Genomic DNA, 20780 nt, shown 5'->3' with positions numbered 1-20780 from the left:
AATGACATTTTGACAAACAACTAATCAACTTCAACCAACTGATCTGTCCATCAATGAAAACCTTAAAAAGTAACAGGATGGTTTATATGAAAAATAATACCATACATTTTGACTTATATTACTCAGGTAGCTTATCAGCAAACACAGCTTGGTCTATAAAGCATCCAGTATGACCCCAGCTAGTTACCCTGTCTCAGGTTTATGGGGGCTGCTATAGTAAATAAAACTAATCTTTGATTACCCACCCTGTCCTGCAGCTACTAAGGTTCACTGAGATCACCTCTAAGTTGGATATCTTTCTCCTGATGCAGATACTACGGGCATACTGTTATAGTAAATTAATTGAACTCTGCAATATCCCTCACATACAAAGAACAGTCTGTGGTATTTTATACTGTCACACAGCAAGCACTGGGATGGATTGAAATACATCTCTGGCTCATTAGCTCTGTGTCTGAGCTCTCAAAAGCCAACACCAGAGTGCTGCTGAAGGGTCTGGAGCTGAACAATGTACACAAGCACAGCCATGCTAACGAAGATGTAATAGTCCTTTCATCGAGATTTGCACCACCAGGATTTTCTCCACATTTGCTGAAGGGTTAAAAACACACATGATCAGTCACTGGTGTCCAGTGGGCACATCATCCTTCACTGAGCCACAGTAACTCAACAGCATTTCTCTGAGCCTTTGATATTACTGGGCAATGCTTGTCATCAGTAGCACCTGATTTGGTCCTCAGGTCTCTTACCAGATACTGAAGTCGCTGGCGTTCAGTCTCTGGAGTGAATTCTGAAGACATTGGAATGACTTCACCATTTCGGATTATTATAGCTCTGTAAAAGTAATAAAACATCATCAGCGCAGAAAAAAAAGGTAAAAAAATCCCAGAAAACCAGAGAGTACAGTCACATTCTCTTCAGAATCACGGACTTTTCTACTGAGGTTGTCAGCAGAACAGGATAATTCCTGCCCTGCATCCTTTAGGCTGGTAACAAAGAATACGTGTATAAGCCAAGTTCATTTTAAAGCTCACAAACATCCAAGCAACAAAGGCAAGAGTTATTTCAAGCGATGTCTATAGGGTATCTTTATTAAGTGAAATGCAGACACCCAGAGGAGATGCTGCAGAATCACTGATTGTAGAACAACTCTCTGCAGGTTTTAATACCACTTGTGGCTGACACACTCTAAACTACTGGCTTCAAATGACTTATCCAAGCACTTTCCAATTATTAATTGGTCATGTGTCGTGTCAGAACATTTCTACTCAAACAGTAAATGGAAGTAGTAAAGCAGATCCTATTTAACACAAATTTAACTAGTTACTTGATGAAAGATAGGAGGTAATGGAATGACAGTGGATTAGCCAGCAGATTTTATACACACTTCTGCAAATGGCAGAGAGAAAACTTCCTCAAACACCTGCCTGTTGCCTCTTAACAATCTGATATGCTGCACACAAAATATGGTCCAATCTTTCCTAGTGTAATGCCACTGGCTGGAAGACAAGTCACAGGAGGAAAGAATTTACCCAATATTTCTATTGCATTCTGCATTCACTCACAGAACTATGTTCCTTTATCTTTCCATTATTTAGGCAGCTCTGTAAGTAGAGTAATGCCTGGCACTTTTGATAAACTGTGTATCATCCCAAAAACTTTAATGCCCGTTGTGGAACTGTTTCTCAGTCATCAGCAGATTAATTCAGTGTTTGGATAACAGCAGTATACCAGCTCTCCTCATGAATTTAGACAGAATTTGGTGTAGCTAAAAAAAGTACTTGGATTCCAGTTTCTCTATGTTTTAAATGGTCCCATTTCTGTGATATTTTCACCCCAGTGATGTCCTATTTATGAGTTAGCTTACTTCCCTTAATAATTTCATCTATTTGCTGTCATTGCCTCTATGCTGGGTGGTGTGATGGCAGTGCAATGCAACCAACAAACAGCAAAGACTGAAAACTTAAACCTCTAAATTCAGAACATAGGCATCTTGAGAAAACCAACTCAGGTACAAACCTGAATTTCTAAAATTAGTGGCATTGGACAGATTTCCAAGTCTCGTGGCCATTAGATTAAAATTGTCTCCAAACTGTCATCTACTGTTGATAGTATGCAAAAGGCAGCAGCATTATCTTTGACTAAATGAACTGCTGACTTTTCTGAGATTCATGTGGCAAAGAGCAGATAAGTTCAGGATGGTATGACAGTGGCAGATGTCTGAAGAAGCTCTGGCAATGAGAGGAAAACTTGCTTTGATAGGTAAAAATATCTACTGCTTTTGGACTTTCAGCACTTCCCTGCAAATAATCTTGTGTAGAAATTAGAGGTGGCAAGAGTGCAGCCTACATACTTGAAGGTTCCCACTGGCCCTTAATTAAAACCAGTACTGAGTACTTGAGATGGACATGGTAGTTGCAACTCTTTAATTTCCTAAAAAAAATTGTGCATAATTTTTGACAGATTTTTTTTTAGCGAATCTGACTACAGGCTTACAAAAATGCCTATCCAATTAAAAATGATTAAAGTTTGCTGAAAATTTTTCTTTTGCATTTCTGAGACAGACATCTAAATATGAATTAAGACCTCTACCACTTTTTTCTGAAACAACATTTGCTTTTATTTTTGCAGTTCTGAAGGTATTCAGCTTTGAACCAGATTAATTTACTCAGACAGTGAACATTTTATATAACTTTTTAATATGTTATTTGATGCACTTGAGTAGGTCTCCACTTAAGTGGTCTGTGGGTTTAGTACAGAGTATGTACTCTGGCAGCAGTCTAGACTAGACTGATCAAAGGAGCTGATCAGAAACTAACCAAACTTTACACACTAGTTTAAATGAGTCATAAGGGATTTTTTGATCTTTTACTTGTCTGAAAGACCTAATATAAAACCACACATTGATATAACTACTAGCACATCAGGTTAATTTTCTAATTCTTTTGCTTCCCCCTTAATCATCATTTCACAGGAAATTCCTAATTTAAAGATGACTCAGACCAGTCTGGGGTTCACCTTTTTCTTTGTGCACACTTCCTATATGTTTTGATAGCTGTCATTCTCACTTCTATGGGTAGAATTGGGCCCTGAGGGACTCACATCATATAAAAAGCAATTCAGAGGCGAGTGGGTCAACCTTTCATAGCTCAACTTATTTTCACCAGAATTGGCAGCCACCTGGGATGAAAAGCACAACCCAGCACACACACACACACACACACACACATATCTGCAGAGGGGGAGGAATTAAAGCAACCCTGTTGATACCTGGTAAAAGAGAGTTTTATGTTTTTCATTAGTGTTTTCAGCAGTTGGACTTTATTCAACTTCCCAGTTACAGCTGTTCATAAGAGTCAAATCATTTGATCTGAGGAATGAGACAGCTCTAGATATGAGTAAAGGGAGGGACACAAACCTACATGTACAAGGCACTGGTCCAAATTCAGCTGTGGTGAGCTTATAAATCCATATTGGCTCTTTACCTTTCTGCACTAACTCCTTAGCTGTTTCATATTTCTGATGGCCCAAGTGATGAGAAGGGACACATTTGTTGGCTGTCTCACTGAGGAGGCACTGAGGGTGCAAAAACCTGTCCTGGGAGCCACCCTGCTCAGTGGGATTTTCCCCTGTGGTTGAAAAGGTGCCAAATTAGGTCCTAATTGGGTTTGAAGACTGAAGTGCCCTCTCCATGACCTTGCAGTGACAGAGCTGCCAAGCAGCAATGAAGGCTTTTTCCACCAAGCAACCTCCAGAGCCCTGAATTCAACAGCCCAGAGTCAATAACTGCTCATGAGGAGGGAGCCTAGCTGATGCAGCAGCTGCAAACAGCTCCAGCAACTGCTTTTAGAGACCCACTCTAAACAGTCCTGCAGGACAATTAATTTTGACTTTACACTTCCTAATGGACTAAGCAGCAACATGGTGTTACATGAGCATTATTGCTTCTGCCATGCATGAAACACACGTATGGAAGGAAATAGTGCTCTGAAAGCATTTAACTCCCCATGTATTGAGGATATAAGAACGCATTGTTTTATGCCAGAATACAGCTGTCCTATTAAACTGTCAGAAATAACTATATAGGAAGCAAAAACTCCTTGAATAGATGCAGTGCCCAGAGAGCATCTGATTCTGCCATGTTTAATAGTGACATTTTCATTTCCACCACACTGGTGAAACACATTATAGCAGAGCCACAGGGTGAGCCTGCCAAAGGCAGATGGGTGATTCATGTTTGCAGAGAGCAAGTATGTCAACACTAACCAAATATTCTCTGATGACAAGGTTGCTTCAGACCCATACCAATCATTAATTTATACCACCAATAAAGTTTTAATTAAAAAAACCCAAAAGCTATTTTTGGTAGGATTGGAAATTGGGAGTCACAGATCTGCAGCCCCCTCACTGCATTGCCCTCCATGCTCTGATGCCCCCTCCACACAGCATTGTCTACAGTGAGAAACTGCTCTGAAGTCTTGAGGTCACAGAGGCCAATAAGTCACTTATTCTGATCTCTTCTAAAATCAAACTAGATTTTTCTGAGTCCTTTCCACTCTTTTGAACCCTAACTTCCCACTCACAGGAACTACAGGATTGTGCTTGCCATTGAATTTCATGTGCTCTGCATGGTAATGACAGTATGTTCACTGTTCCAGAGCAGGGATATTCACAGTAAACAGGAATATATTGGATAAAAATTTCCCCAAAACACAGCTGAAGTAGCCTAAAATGGAAGACACAAGAATCTGATTTTTGTATCTCTTCTGGCTACTTGAGTTCTTCTGATCCAGAGAAGCCACACCCTGAAAAAGTAAATGGGGAGCAAGAGATGTGCCAGTAGCTCAATGCATAAAGCAGGACCAGCAGCCACAGCAAATCCTACAGCTGGCTGGGTCTGCTCAGTCACATGTAAATTAAAAGGAACACCAGGAGCTTAAAAGGCTGCATGTGCATCTGCAGAAAACAGTGTATTTATCTTTTAGATTGACATGACTGTGTAGTCCATAAGGATCATCTAAATTCACACCGAACATTAAGTATGTGGTTATTTTCTGTATTCAGATTCAAAACTTAGAAATTGTATTAGGTGCTTTAGTATATATTTACTTTTAAAATACATGAAGAGTGAAGCAACAAAAGGATAAAAATCTGCCACTGTGCTGTGCTGCTGCTGTGACACTCAGGATGTAGCGACAACACTGGCATAAGGAAAATATTGATATACCAACTGCTTTTGCATTTTGAACATGGCTAAAAACTACCACCCCTCCCTGAGTCAAGCAGGGTTTGGGGATTTTTTTGTTCATTTTCTCTTTTGTGGAAAACACAATCAGCTGAAAATTGCACAGCATCCTTTCTATGTTTCTTATGAGAAACAGAGGAAACTAATACATTTTAGAGGAAGCTCTTGTTGGTTACTGTCATTTAATCATACAGAAAAAGCAACACTTTAGTGAACAAGGTCAAAAGTGTAATTCCACTGCTGTCACAGGTCTATTGGGATTCCAGTGCTCAAAACAAAGAGACATCTCCAACTGTTCAGAGTATTCAAGGGACACCCTGATTCCATTACACACTTTTTCAGCCAAAAATGATTTGAAACGCAACATTAAACTGCATATTTCTACAACACAGGATAAAAATCTGGTAAAGGTGACAGAGAAAGACCATTCAGAAAACCCTTTTTGACAGTGTATATCAATTTCAAGCCACAGGGAGGCTGTATCCACTTTGTCAAAAGGTGTTAAGCATGTGGATTCTGTACAGATGAAGCAGAAGTGTCTGGCCTGTCTGCAAAGGTATTAGAAATGTGTCAATGAAAAAGAAAGAGGGATTAAACTGACAGAAAGAATAAGGCAGGGTTTTATTATATTCAAAGGGGAACTAAGCAGTAGATTTTAATTAGGTGTGTCACAAGATAGTTGTGGAAAAAAGAAAGTAAATCCTAGAACTACAGAATCAGTCTGTATAGGTATTTGTTTATTTTGGTAACAAAATGCATATATTTAAACAATCCTGGAAAGATCAATGCTAATGGCTGGTAAGCTTCAAACCAGTTGTGGGTTTTTGGTTTTTTTTTTATTTCTTTACCTTTTCTTAATTGCTAAGAAGTGAAAGACAATGACTGCAAAACAACTAAAAGGAAAAATATTTTTCTCCTCTGCAAATTAAGTACAGGAACTTACTGTCATTATGATTACTGATGACTTTTAATACATTCAGCACTGGCACTTTGGTTTTACTTCTTCAAACTGAATTAGTCTCAGTCCCACACAGACCCATTTCTCAACATTTCTTTAGACACCAGGTGTACAAACATCTCACTGCACTGGCAAAAAGTGCAACTGTTCTCATATTCCATCCCATGTATTCACTAACAACCTGGAACTATAGTGCAAAACCTTTAAACTATTTCCTTAATTTTATGAATTAAGGCAGGCTGGGTATAGTGGAACAAACTATTATACAACATTTAGCTGGCATTAAAACAGGTTACAGTGATGACATATCCATCATCACAAAACTCAGGTGGAAGCAGCAATCCTCAGCAATACCAATGGAAGAAAACACCCTCTCTGCCTCCCACCTGTAATACCTAAGACAATGCCCCAACACTTACTTGGCATCACTATCAAGAAGAAAACAAGCAACAAACCAGGGAAGGAGCAGAGCCAGTGAAAATTGTCCTCATTTTCCATTTACTGCCACTCAACAGGCATACCACCCTGATTTCTTCATATTTTTCTGCACAAACATGAGCCTGTTCACAGAAACATAGTGACAGGATAGAAACACTGGATCATTTTTCATTCAGCCAAACAAAGCCAACGTTAAGCGGGAGCAGACTCTCTGCTTGTGGCTCTTCCTGTGACAATGTAGTTTCGTGTTATGTGGTGGGTTATAGCAAGCTGCTCAGACACTTTCATTCATCACTTGGGGGAACTTCAGCTCCCTCAAGCCAACAAAAGGTGTGAGAACTTGTCTTGGTGAAGTATTGCAAAAGTAATTTCCTTACAGGAGCGTGCTCTGGCATTTCCTGCCAGAACAATGAAGATCACTCCCAAAGTTCTGCTAAGGGTTTTTGCAGACTGCCAGCCACCTGGCTGCTCCAAGGGTTAGTACCTCAGCAGCATAACTAATGACTGCAGCCTTTGCTCCACAAGGACACTGACTGGGCATTCCCAAGAATTTCATTCAAGGTTCTTTCTTTATGTCTCTGCCACAGCATGGAGCCAAGCATGCTATACCTCTCCTGCAGTAAGATGAGAACCTTCTCCTGCCTTTGAAATTAAGTAGAGAAAGAAATTATGAAATCCAGTCCCTACAAACCCCCCTGAAAATTGTCTTTCAGAGGCACCTGCAAGCACATGAGCTGTTTCTGTGCACACACATGTAGAGTTTCATGCTGTTTCCAATTACTTGACTCATTCATACTTATATTTCTAGTGCTTATTTAGTGATTCCTTTGGAGTAGCCCTCTGGGCACAATGAAGCTGCTGAAGTACTCTAAAGCCACTATCCTGGTAGTCAGATTTTACTGAATTAACTGTATTATTTTTAATAAAGGATCACAAAGAGAAACTGTTTCTGTAAGCAGAATAACATAGATTTCCATGGAAAGGCTTATTTCTGATGTCCAATAGCACCTGAGCCAGTCAGGATTTTCCTTACTGCCACCAAAAATAAGAGAAATCAGAATATTTAGAACTAATCTGGCAATCCATCTCATGTATTCACTAACAACTTAGTAAGCAGCAGCTAAAAGGATTTTCTATTGCTGGCAGTCTCCCTCTGCCCTATATATTGCATCTAACCATGAGAAGTACCTGGCTGTCACCAACAATGGAACTAAATGACTTCAGTTGTTTCTGTATCACTACTCTACAGTTTTAAATTAAATGTAATGCTGAACTTGCAAGCTGTCCACAGAGGAGATAGCTTGGAGAAGACATATCCCATAATTTTTGACCCCTGGACCAGTATGCTTCTAGTTGTCAGTGCCTCTTCAGTGCTTGCAGCTCCATTCCTATGAGACTCTTCTATGAGTGAGGTCCCTGCTCTCATTTAGGTCCTCAGGGGTGTTGCTTGGCTGATGAAATCTAAGTATGAAGCTATTATTAGCAGTTGGCTTTATTAACAGCGTTTTATTTTAGGGATAATTATATATATTTTTGTTATGCCCACCCCTCCCACTAAAGTGATGGCACTGCCTATCTGCAGACAATGTTCTTGTTTAATTTATCAGGAAAGTAACTTTTGCTATTGAACTGGCAGTGACTTCATAAGTTTCCTATACGCTTCTAGCAACGTCTACTCTACCTCCAGTAGTACTAATCCAAATGTGAATGAACTAAACTAAAATGCTGTGCAATTAATTGTGTGTACTTTCCTGATGGTTTACATCTCAACACATCAATCTTTCAGAAAGGGCTTCAGCTGGCAGCTAGAAAGCTATTACAAGCCAGTTTATAGTGATACTGCAAGCACACAAAAACTGCCCACCGTTGGTTCCAATACCCCTAGGCTGGAGATTTACTGTCCTCTTAGGATTCATTCTGGCCTGATGATTTCAGTGTATTCTTCATCTGAACACTGCTAAGTACAAGGTTGCAATGATGACAGACCACCACGTTTCTGTATCACGGCTGAACGACATGCCACCAATTACTCACACCATGCCAGGGAAATGAACAAAGAAATGCAGTCACATCTCTGTGGCCAGCTCTGAGCCTCAGGACCAGTATCTGTGGAATCAAAGTCTTTTTCCCTGCTGTCCAGGATATCACATTCATCTCCAAGACAAGTTACTATGGCAACTAAACCTGGGCTTAGTGGATGAAGGCATTGCTGTGCAAGTCAGTGTTTATTTTGCCAGTATAATGGCTGTGATATGGCCGTCCATGTAAGATAGAAGTAGCAAGGATTTTTTCTTCCTCTGCTCTTCACTGTCTTATCACTGACAAAAAGAATGACTTTAGCACCTAAAGTCATAGTCACTTTAATCTCAGCTTTTCTGCTTAACTCAGTACCAGTTGCAGGCTATTGGAACAAGCTGGACCGAGATGTAAAAGCAAAGACTGCAACTCACACTCTCTGCTCACTCTTCATGGGTGAATTTTTACCCAAGCCCTGCTTCATTCACCCACACAGAAGTGACCAGAGCCGTCAATAGAAGTCCCAGGAGCAGGGCTCAAGCAGCACTGCATTGCTGCTGCTGAGACTGAACAGCCTGGGCTGCCTTAAGTTTGTTGAATTCAGGTGACTTGAAAAGCTTTCCAACATAGAAAGGACCACAGCAGACTTCACCAAGCAAGCTCCCTCTGCCCCTCCTCCCACAGTACAGATGGGTGCTAGAGGGCCAAGGTGCCCAGCCTGCTTTCCATGCCTTGGCCCTGGCCTGCAACAGATTAAAGCACAGATTAAAAAAGGTGGTTTGTTTGGAGTTTGTTGGCTTATATGATTTTTTTAAAGGCTGAAAGCCCATGAGAATTAAAGTTAGTAGAATTCTTTATTCCTGAAAACCCATACCAAGGAACTGTGGCTTTACAGTTTACTGGTATTACTCGAATATCCAAAATTCTTCCCCTTCTCATTATCTGGAACATAAGATAATGCCTGTATGGCTAGCACCAAAGATTTAACTGAATGTGACCCTCACTTCACATGTTTACAATGACTTCAATACCTGCTAATTGCCATAGGTATTGCTAAGGCATATGCTCTTCCAGGAAAAACAAGAGTTTGGAAAAGAAGTAGGACATATATTTTGTCTTCAAAGCTTGCAAATATTTACTACCAACTTAATAATTTCTGCCAAGTCAGTGCTGGATATGACATGCCAATAACCTGGAATTTATCATTCACTGGATAACTAGAAAATGCTCTTTCTTAGCACTGCCCTTTGAGTGAAATTACTTCTTTATGACCCAACACCTTTTATTCACACCTTGCTTTAAGTGTTTCTTGAAGTACCTTCAAGAGCTTTACCCAGCACAAAATCCTGCAGTATCTGAGGTTGCTGTAATTCCATTGAATCTTGCACTCCTGCTTCTCTCTGGAAAGAGGCCAGGCAGGAAAAGTGGAAAAGAGCTTTCTGCAGGCCTGCAGATCATGCTTCTAAGAAAAAAAGACAGTAGGAACAGAGAGAAAGGACATGGCCATGTCTCCTGAACATGGCTAATTTTTTTTCAACATTTTGGGCTAGTCAGGATGAGACCTCTTCAGCTATCAAACTGTAGTGAAGGAGAATGCAGACTTGCTTTGCTTTGAATTCAGTGTCTCCTCACTACACAGACCTGTGAACAAACCAGACTTAGGTTATCTGTTGCCCTGAAATGATCAAACATTTTCTATTTTCCAGGCATTCTGTCAGAGAATTAATAATAACCTAAAAAGGGGATGTACCATAGATTGGCCAAACTACAATCTCTAAGTGTTGCCCTTGCCTCTGGGGAGGTATCTTTTGAGAATTTGGAGGCATGAGAATGCCAGAGACTGAAGAAAAATCCTACTGATTGCATGGCTCCAGTGTGTTGTTCAGTTTTGCAACTTTCTTTGCTCCATCTTTAGGAGAAGACAGGAAAAATAATGTTTTTCCAAATACTGCAGACTGAAGAAGCTTAGTAACTAAGTTAGTCTTTCCTCTAGAGACCTCTAAGTCTCCAGTATGAAACACAGTTATTGTTGTTTATGCAGACACAGATGTAAAGACAGAGAGGGCTGAGGCAGAAAACAGGGAAAATACACACCATTTAGATTAGAAGATGAGCAGATACAAAAAACAGAAAATTAAAGCTTCCTAGACAGTAAACCAAAGACTAAAGTAAACTAGTTCTACAATAGCTATATATTAGAACATTTTTTAGTTTCCATCCTTACACAGTGTTAGCATTTCTGGTAAAAATGACCCTGCTGGACTGCCTCAAGGAAGAGGTCAGACACCATGAACCACAAAAACGGCTCAGAATCATCAATTCTGACTTCTCCGAAATTCTATTTAAGCTACACTGGCAGTCAGCAGATACGTGGCTATTTCCATGCTGCTCTCATTTACTTCATAAAAGCAAATTAAGCCCCAAATCTGACTAACCATGAGGGAAGCAGCTGACAAACACCATGACAAAGAAGAGGAAGTATAAATGTAGTAAGCTTAAACACAAGCAGCAAATCCAGAAAGAATTGAAATGGTAAACAAATTCAATTTTCAATTTGCTATTTTATTATACTGGGAGAAGACTGTGTTACAAACATACTCTCCTACACCCAGTCTCTTGAAGTACCAATGAAGTTACTTCACCTGCACCCACATAAAGCTATCACAAAAATATTCACTCAATGAGCTCCTACCATTTAATAAGCCAAAATGCATTAGCATTAATTTTACACTTGCATAAAGGAGGAGAAAATCTATTCTGGACATCAAGATGTTCAAGTAGAGTATGAATATGCCCTGAAAATGTAAGTACTGTTGAGCAAGGAGGCAAAAAGATGACAAAAAAGAACTGATGAAGCAAAGCAAAAAATTCAGTGACCCTGTAAGTCTGTAAAGCCTTCGAAACATCAGGCTCTTTGCTTTGATGTCATGTTCTGCCAATAAATCAAGAAAAGCCTGAGAACCCATTTGCAGATTTAGTGAGGGTTTCAGGGTATATGGAAAAGTCAAATCAACTTGTGATGATCTGCTTCTTGTACAATGATAAAGGCACAGCTTCCCTATGTGGCTCCAAGCACAGCACAAACTGGAAGTAACTGCAGTCTCTGAGCAGCTCCAGACAAGACAAAAGCCAGAACAATGCTTGTGCCAAATGTGGTTAATATGATCATATTGCATTACAGTCATTGTAGTGATATTGGACAAATGTTATGTTGCATGAGGCTATACAATAATTGGGCAGTAATCAGTAAAAACATTAAGTCCCTGTTTTACAGCTGCTTCATCAGTAGCTATAAAACAACATCCTAATAAAGAGCATAAAACTAAAAAGAACTGAGATTAACAAAGCGTGTTATGGCAGTTTAGAAGTAAAAGTCACTTTAGCAATATAGAATTGAACACTATTTAAAACAATGTCCAGAGAAGATTTACTATTCCATATTTTAAAAAGAAAAGAAATAAAAAGCAGCTATTCCAATGGCCTAGTTTTCATAGCAAATATGTCATGCTGGTAAGCAAAACACAGCGCCTCAATGCTCACCAAAAAAGGCACCAAAAAAAGCACTACATATTGGATAGCTGACTGTATCACTATCAGTCCCTAATCAGATAACCTTGCATGGACAATTCTAATCACTGAAAAGAAGAAAGAGAGAGAAAGAAACACTAGAAAAAGCTTTGGCCAATATTCAGATATGAATTTTGACTGTAAAAGTAGGTATATTTTTGGCAGAGTCCAAGAATGATCAGACAAGCCATTAGAGAACGAAAGCAGTTCCTTCCAAGTTGGTTTTATCAAGCTCTGAATACATCACCTCATTTTTAGTAGGGTTCTGGTATCATGTGCAGTTAACATATAATTATTACAGAACTGTGATTGCATCGTTAGCTGAAGTTTAATTATATCATTGACATTAGTGATGCCATAACATCAAGCTCAATAATAGTTCATAACAAAACCTACAATTAGCACAATTTTTCCTCCCTTTTACACCAACCAAAAGTGTTCAGCTTGGAGAAGCCTAATAGTCCATACAGAAGTGAGCTAGGGCTGAACCTGAAAGGATTGCTGGCTGGTAATTTAGTAATATGGTAATTAAAGTCTTTTCATGATGTAATTACACATCAACTACAAAAGGACAGCTGCTATACAACACTGCCAGGGTACGTGGCATGAAATGATTAGATTTGAGAAGCTTGGTGGATAAACTGAATACCACAGACATAAGTCTGAGGTATAGCTGGCACCACACACTACATTATTATTCAAGTCTCACACTTAAAGTTTCCTTAGTCTCATTGTGATAGTAACAGTTTGTTGCACATACCTTGGTCCTCTGACAGCAGAAGTTGTTCAAAATCCACCTTTAAAAGCTGCTGCTGTTTTGAAGTTCCCTGAAATTATAAAACCTAACCTTCATCTGGGGAGAGGCAGTATAACTGAGGTTTGCATGAATCCAAAATGTTTATTTCCTACACAAAACTTTCTCTCACAGATTCCTATTTGTGGGAAGCTTAATTTATTTGCAGGCTTTTTCTAGTGGAGTAGAAGAGAGGGAACAAGGAGAATGAGGAGAAGGGAAAGGCACAAATCAGTAGGTGAACTCAAAGAAACTAAGAACTAAGAGTTTTGTCATCTAGTTCCAACAGCACCAAGAGGAAGTCAGTTCCCTGTTTGAGTGAAAAAACAAACCCATCCTTCTTCTCGAGAGCAGAAAACCATTTCTTGAACAAGTTTGCTTATTGTATTTTTCACTGCTTTCTGCTTTACCTGTACAAAACACAAAGCTGATCACACAAGGCATGAGATAGCAAAAGGAAAGCTATTTTTCCAACTAACAGAAGTAAAATTTCTTGACTACATAACTGGGCTCTTCAAAATGCAGGAATGCACTGTGCACCCTGGCAGTGGGCAGACAAACCCAAAGTGGCATGTCTAGTCCTAAAATGTCCTTTTTGTCATGGCAGTAACTCAGGTGTTCTGCAACAGCTGTTTTTTTCTTGTAAGCAGGAAAGAGGGGATTTTGTGGGAGAGAGGCCCAGACCAAGCAATCTACACTTTAAAGCTTTAAAATTTCTTTTGACTATGAAAATCTAGGAATGGACTTATCAGAAAATGAAAGATTTTGGAATAATTCTCCTCAGCATATGAGAGATTTTCTGTGAAGTCCATTTGCGAAGCACAAAACCAAACTATTTTGAATCTGGAGGGACTTAATTACCAACAAGATGTTAGGAATGAGAATTTGAATCCTGGTTCAAGTAACATCCAGTCTTGCTGATGGTGTCCTTTCTGATTCCTGCTCTCCCTCTTTTTCTGAAGAGATGTTCTGTGTGAACTTAATGAACATGCAGAACTTCTTGAAGATTTAGTATGTTTAACTACAGTTACACCAATACTCTGGCCCCAACTCCAGATCACCTCCAACAGGAGTGTCTTGCCCTTGGGTATCAGAGGCTGCAGTGGAGCTGAGGCTGCTCTCAGGGAGCACAAAGGAATCCTAAGGGAACTGGAAGCAGCCAGTTCCAGTCATTTGAGAACAAAGATCTTGGCTGCTCAAAAGTATGTCCTGCATGGCCAGTTTTACACACCACACCTTTAAGATACAATAAAGCAAATTAGCCAATTCAAAGAAAGAGACTCAACTGTACTTCAAGTGCAATAGCACAAGAAAACATGATTATTTCTCATTTAATGGCAGGAGAGATAGAATGTAGTTCAGCTAATAGTTCTGTTCACCAAACACATTTGCAGCTACCATGTGAGGACTCACTCCACACTTGGTACAAAAACAAGATACAAATATGCCACTGCCAATAGAAACTGGGTGAGCAACTTGCAACACATACAGCAAATTTAGTTTCTTAAAACCAATCACAACACAAAAAGAACAGGAATTTTATGCACAAAGGATTCATCTGACTTCCTACACAGTGTAAAGCAGCAAGAGACAATAAAAATCTTACATTTAAACTACAAAACTCTTAACTTTTGAGTGTTTTCTCTGTAAGTACATGGGTGTACACACTACAAACATGAACTGTGTATGTAAAAACTTTAAACACAAATTCATAACCACAAAAGTCTTCACCAAAAGACAACATGCTTCAATACCTTTAGAGATGTGAATTACTCAGCTATTACTGAACAGAATACATGAGTAATTTGTATTGCAGGGGAACTCTTCTTCCTGCCCTATTTATGCAGTACACTGACAAAAAAAACCATGTGAAGTCTAAACTCTTGGAAGAAGAGCCCCATTATCTTTCTCCAATGATGATAAGGGCAGAGTTAGAGAGGGAAAAAGAATGGAAGTGAGAGATTTTCAGTATGCTCCTATCTTTAGCAACATCAAAAGACAAAGAAAATACTTCTTGAGTCTTCAAGCACCCAGCTTCAAAATAAAACAAAGCAACAGCATTCAGTTGAGAAATAGACAAGTACATGAGCTGGAACAGGATAAGGCAAAAATCCTATACTGTGATAGCATATCTTCCTCTCCTCCTCCTCCAAGGCAAGAGTAGCAGCTACTGCTTACTGATCACTACCCTCAATCACATGAAAATCTGAAAGCCAAATGCCTATCATGACTAAGCCTGGCAACAGGAGCCTCGAACAAATGCAGCCTTATCACCTACTCTGGTTGCAGTCACCTTGACAGTTTTCAACACACAATTCTACTATACACCCAACACTTCTGTTCCAATGGCTTTTTAGCACCTTTCCACTTCTCTGCAAACATCAAGTCATTCAGGAACTGCTACAGGACAGAAGTGCTGTCAGTTTCCCTGACTACAACCACTGCTCAAGACACTGGAATGCTATCCCTGGCATTTGTGTTCATTTCTGTGAGAAGCGCTAAGTGTCCAGCCAAGAAACAGAATCTTCTTGGGATGCTGTCTGCATTTAAGGAACTCAGTAACACCAGGCCTGGGGAGTTTGGGGTGAAGGATTAGATGGGGAGACAACACACTTACCTGCTATCACCAGCGTTTGCCACATAAAGCTTCCCCAATAAATACACCACCACCAGGGCTGTGCAGCCACCAGAAATGTTATACACGGTCCTCTCTCGCTCTATTTGCAAATCCTGTGGGAAAAGAGAACAAGATTTATAAAGACAGTGTTCTCAAGCAATTAATGCTTGAGAAAATGAAGCCTCCCCTAAAAACAAAACCCAAGAGAGTCTTTATTAAACTGTGTTCCACTGTCTGTCTTTTCTTTCAGCTATGGCCATGTGAGCTGGGAGTAGAATAGAAAGTTGAAGAGTGCCTATTACTTATACAAAGATGTTTGGGAAAAATCAGGTCAGGAGACTGTAAAACATCAGTTACTAAGGAATGAACAGCAACTCTCATGGATGCAAGAGAATTTGCTATGGCAAAAGCACAATAAAGGCAAAGATAAATGAAGCTTAACAACAGGTACCTGGTGGTGTAATTGGAAGAGTGCTTTATACAGACAGTAGATAATTAATGAGACCCTGTTACAACATGAATAACTACCTACTTTTCCCTAGAGGAATACTAGGATTGTGGGGTATAAACCTTAAGAACAACAGCAAGATGCACTTGTGCCACAAGGCTCAGAAACACAGGGAATGAGAGGATGCTAAACTGATTTTGAGTGCAAGAAACATTGCATATTAAAAAAGTCCTTCTGCTTAACAGAAGTGGAGAACTTAAATTACACTTATCACCAACAGTCAATAAAGTCCTGGAAAGAAAAAAACCCAACATAAATACACACACACACAAATATATATCTGCATACAATGCCCAAGAAAGCTTGCAGAACACAGAGCAAGTAAGTAAATGAGATACTTTCATCCATGCATTTTAAACAGTGTATGCCAATGAATGAATCTGCTATCTGTAGTTTAGCTCCAGGTAATAACATGCTACAAAAATTACCGTTTTCTCCTGTGTCTAGAACCAAAACTCGTTTCAAACTGGTCTGTCCCTATAATACTGGATTCAAACAGGGAGCATAATTTAACATCACTATTACAAGTACTGACAGATTTTTTTCAGCTAAAGCCTGCCTACTTTAATGTGGTTTTATTATTATGAATATATGTTTGCCTCTGTGTGTGTGCATACACACAGATCTACATTTGTGCCATTTTTGTATCTGCACAGAGCAACAAACAGCTCAAATTTTTCATGCCTTGGGGTATGGAATTTTGTGCTTTATTTTAGAGCTAAATTTATCTGAAGAAAAACACTACAGTAAATACAAACCATGACATCTCCAATTTGATTAAAAATCTGCAGAGGTGGGAGGACGTCCCTGTCCCATGCTTAATCTCCTACAAATTTCAGGGGAGGGAGGTGGCCTGGGGCAGCAGCAGGGATGCTCAGCAGCACTCAGGCACTGTCCTGAGCCAGTGGGCAGAGGTGTCTGTCACAAATAACTCGCTGGCTCCTGGCTGGCCAATGCACACACATCCCATTTGTGCCATGAACACAGTGCCAAGGTATCCTCAGCTGTGTGTGCAAGCTGCACGTGGCTGCCACAGGGACATGGGCTCTACTGCACTCTCCAACTTTTTTTTTTCAGGGGGTGGGTGGTGAGGGCCAGGAGGAAAACACCTCCAAGGTATAAATCATATCTTGCAGAACCTTTGGTCACAGACATGGGCCTGTTACAAATGTCTCTATCTAATCTTGCCATAGAGAAGCCGATTATCCTCTCCATGGTTTCCATGTATTTTTAAATTAAGCTGAAAAGAAGAGTTCAAAGGAAGCAGACATTTCTAACCATCAAAATAATTAAAACTTACAAATACTATGTATTTTCCAAACACTGACAGGAATTTTAAGAAACCTTCATTTCCACTGTTCAGAATATCCTCCAAGAGCTTCAAATAATGTGCAATTGCTCACCTGGTTTCAGTGCTACCATACATATACTTTAAAAGTTCTGGAATGCCTAGATTAAAATTTATTTCTTCCAATAAGCAGAATTCAGAAGCATCTATTAAATCTACTACATCTGTGTACTGGGTTTTCTCAAATCATTGCTGTTGTTGGGCTTTCCCACCTAGAACTTCAATTTACTACCATGACTTGTCAGAGTATATTACGTGCCATGCATGACTCAGTATTACATACTTTGCTTGACATTTTCTTTTTCAGTAGTAAGGAAAGATGGCTTTCTGACAACTCAACAAGATTTGAGGGGGAAAAATAAACCAAAATGAAATTAAGCTCACCAATACCACCAACTCATTCTGACATAGAGACACTGGCTTTTAATTAAATACTTTATTATAACAGTGGTGCTGGGAAAGTAGCACAAACGTGGGCAGAAGCCCCAAAATGCCTCTAAAGCCTTCATGAGTGTAAAGGGGCTCATTCTACACCTAAGAGTACACAAAGCTTTCCTCATTTTCCATCGGGAGAATGATTTCAGAGCAGGCAGGGTTTTTTGGGTATGTATTGTTCGTTAGCTGGTTTGATTTCGTTTTTCCGCCGAAGAAGCAGTTAATTCAGCCGGAGCTGTGCCCTCCGAGGGACACGATCTGCAGCGGGTGGCCGGCGCTCCCAAGGGCAGCCTGGTCCCCGCTGCGGCGGGATGCGGGAGAGCGGAGCGCAGCCTGCAGAGGACAGCGCGGCGCTCCGAGCAGGTGAAGGCAAGCAGGGCGGCTTTCCGCCCCGAGCCCGGCAGCGGCGGGACAGCGGCGGGAGAGCCGCGGGCCGTGGCTCGGCTCGGGCCCGGCTCCCACGGGCCGTGGCCGCTCGGCGGGCCCGGCGCGGGCCGCTCCTGCCACCTGGCGGAGGCTGCGCGCAGCGGCCGCGGCTCCGGCCCGCGGGCATCTCCCCCGATGATCCGCTGGATTCCCGTGTTCCACAGGAATCGGGCGGGTTTGGAATGTCCGCAGACCTCCATGATCTCCCTGGGCAGCCTGCTCCCGTGCTCAGCCACCCCCAGTGTGAAGTTCTTCCTCAGACTGAGGTGAAACTTGTGGTTTAGTTTAGCGCCATCGCTGTGCATCCTATTGCTGGGCAGCACTGAAGAGAGTCTGGCACGGTCCTCTTGGTACCCGCCTTTCAGATATTTATGCACATCAATGGGATCCCCTCTGAGTCTTCTCCAGACTCTACAGCCTCCATCTCTCCTCCTAAGAGAGACGCCCCAGCCCCTCAATCATCTTTGCTGCCCTGAGCTGGACCCTCTCCAGCAGCTCCTTCTCTTTCTTGCACCGAGGACCCAGAACTGGACACAGCGCTCCAGCTGTGGCCACACCAGGGCCGAGCAGAGGGGGAATCACCTCCCTGGACTATTGACCACACTCTTCCCACGCTCTTTTCCTCTATATTTATCCTCAGAGCAGCACCCTTTCCTCCAGGATCTCAACCTTGCTAAGACAGAAAGCAGCTTCAAGCACACAATACTAGATACCTGGTTAAAAAAAAAAGTTTCAGAAGGCATAAACATAAAATTAACTCCTTCATATGCTTTACATCAAATGCTTGTAATTCTATTTAAACTCTCAATTCTGCCAGCTATATAAAGAGGGGAAATTTGCAAAAAAGTGAACTATACAACACATGCCATTCTCTCAAGACTGTTCAATTCATTTAAATGGCACCAATCTAGAAAAAGCACCTGTCTAGATTTCATCTAAGTAAAAAAAAACTCAATAAAAAAGAAAACATGAGACAATGAATGCAAATGTATACCGCCCAGTAAATCACACAGACTAGTTCTGTGCCATTCTTTCCTATCTAAAATTAAATGGGGTTCAGTATAGAATAGGTGCTCTCTCCCCTTAATCTTTCTTGCATACAACATCACATATGTATACAAGGTTAAATACAGGGAAAGGACTATAATTTGATGTTTCTATCCAGTATGGAACTGCACTTGGAAGCACTCCTCCTGGCTCCTTTGAAGTGAATCTATAAATGCACATCTTAAAACTCAACAGGTGAAAATTAGAGGATTTTATTTATGACACCTTCAGAACTTTGCTTATTTATTTCCTTTTAACTGGAAAAATTGTAATACAAATACTGACATTTCCTGATTTTTAGACAGAGCATTAAATTATCTGAAAATACAGAACAAACTTGCTAATCCCAGTTTCAACACAGAAAACATAATTTAGATGTACTTCCAAATGGGGACAATTTAATTGCTAAATGCCTAAGTTAGGCAATGACAATCTGTGTCAGCTTTCCAAAGTGTTTTACTGCATGTAGCTGTTAGACAAGGGCTGTCCAAAAAACCCACATCAAATAAATGAAAAATAATTTTTAAAAGCCTTTTGAAGGCCATGAATTGCAGTTTATTTGAGACTTGAGGCAAAAACAGGGAGACCCTAACTAGAATTCAAAAGCAAGTTGGGAAGAAAAATAATGGTGTACCAAATGCTCCCAGGAAAAGGGGATAAAGTCATTCTTAAATAAACCAGGTTGGACTCCTTAACAGTATCTATCTACTCATTATTTTCACTCTGTTCACAAGAATCCTTTTCTGCAATTGGTGTTTCAGGAAAAACCACCAAGAAATCTGCCAAGAGTCCAGGAAACTGAAGTTTTCACCAAGTGGCAAGCAAACTGATACACTCTGCTGGCACAAAACCCTTGTACACACTGCACATCTTGACCTCCCTGACCTAACTCAACAACATCCATAACGTTCCAGAACAAACAAGGGCTGATTAAACAATGTGCTGTGGAAGAGGCCCAAAGTCTTCATGCAAAGATTAATAGGAGTGTAAGCTAGCAGGAAGTTAGAGGCAGGAGGAAGACCAAGCACTTAAAGCACACGAGACACAGAAATTTTGATTTTATGAATCGTTTCCTTACACAGATGAAAGAAAAACTCTTTTGCCTAAATCAAGTGTAAGTGCAAAATTCCCCTCAGAGCTTAAAGTAGATAAAATTTAATTATCTACTGCTTTCCTTAAGTTGACCATTTTTATAAGATTTCCTGTAAAACTTCATGCTGAAATTACATTGCATTGCAGTAGTCATTTGTTTATCAAAGACAATGATGAACTAATATAAAGCCCACTAATATAAAGCAAATGGGAATTAAGATAGCATATGAACAAAGACTCAGGGAGGAAGATGTTCTGTTCAGCTCAGTTTAGAAACAGAGAGAACAGAT

General features: G+C 40.3%; 1 protein-coding gene across 2 annotated transcripts in view; it reads right to left on the bottom strand.

Moving 5' to 3' along the window:
* PPM1H (protein phosphatase, Mg2+/Mn2+ dependent 1H) overlaps nucleotides 1–20780 on the bottom strand; it is a 126120-nt gene that overhangs the window by 39796 nt on the left and 65544 nt on the right. For both annotated transcript variants that reach the window (XM_079303572.1, XM_079303571.1), the window contains exons 4-5: nucleotides 15635–15747; nucleotides 750–834 (exon numbers count right to left, since the gene is read on the bottom strand). In XM_079303572.1, the coding sequence (XP_079159698.1) occupies nucleotides 750–834; nucleotides 15635–15747 (198 nt within the window). The remainder of the gene's footprint in view (nucleotides 1–749; nucleotides 835–15634; nucleotides 15748–20780) is intronic.

This window comes from Erithacus rubecula (assembly GCF_903797595.1).
Source record: "Erithacus rubecula genome assembly, chromosome: 4".
Taxonomy (NCBI): Eukaryota; Metazoa; Chordata; class Aves; order Passeriformes; family Muscicapidae; genus Erithacus; species Erithacus rubecula.
The sequence above is the reverse complement of the archived record's forward strand: the minus strand, read 5'-3'. Positions and strand labels throughout refer to the sequence as shown.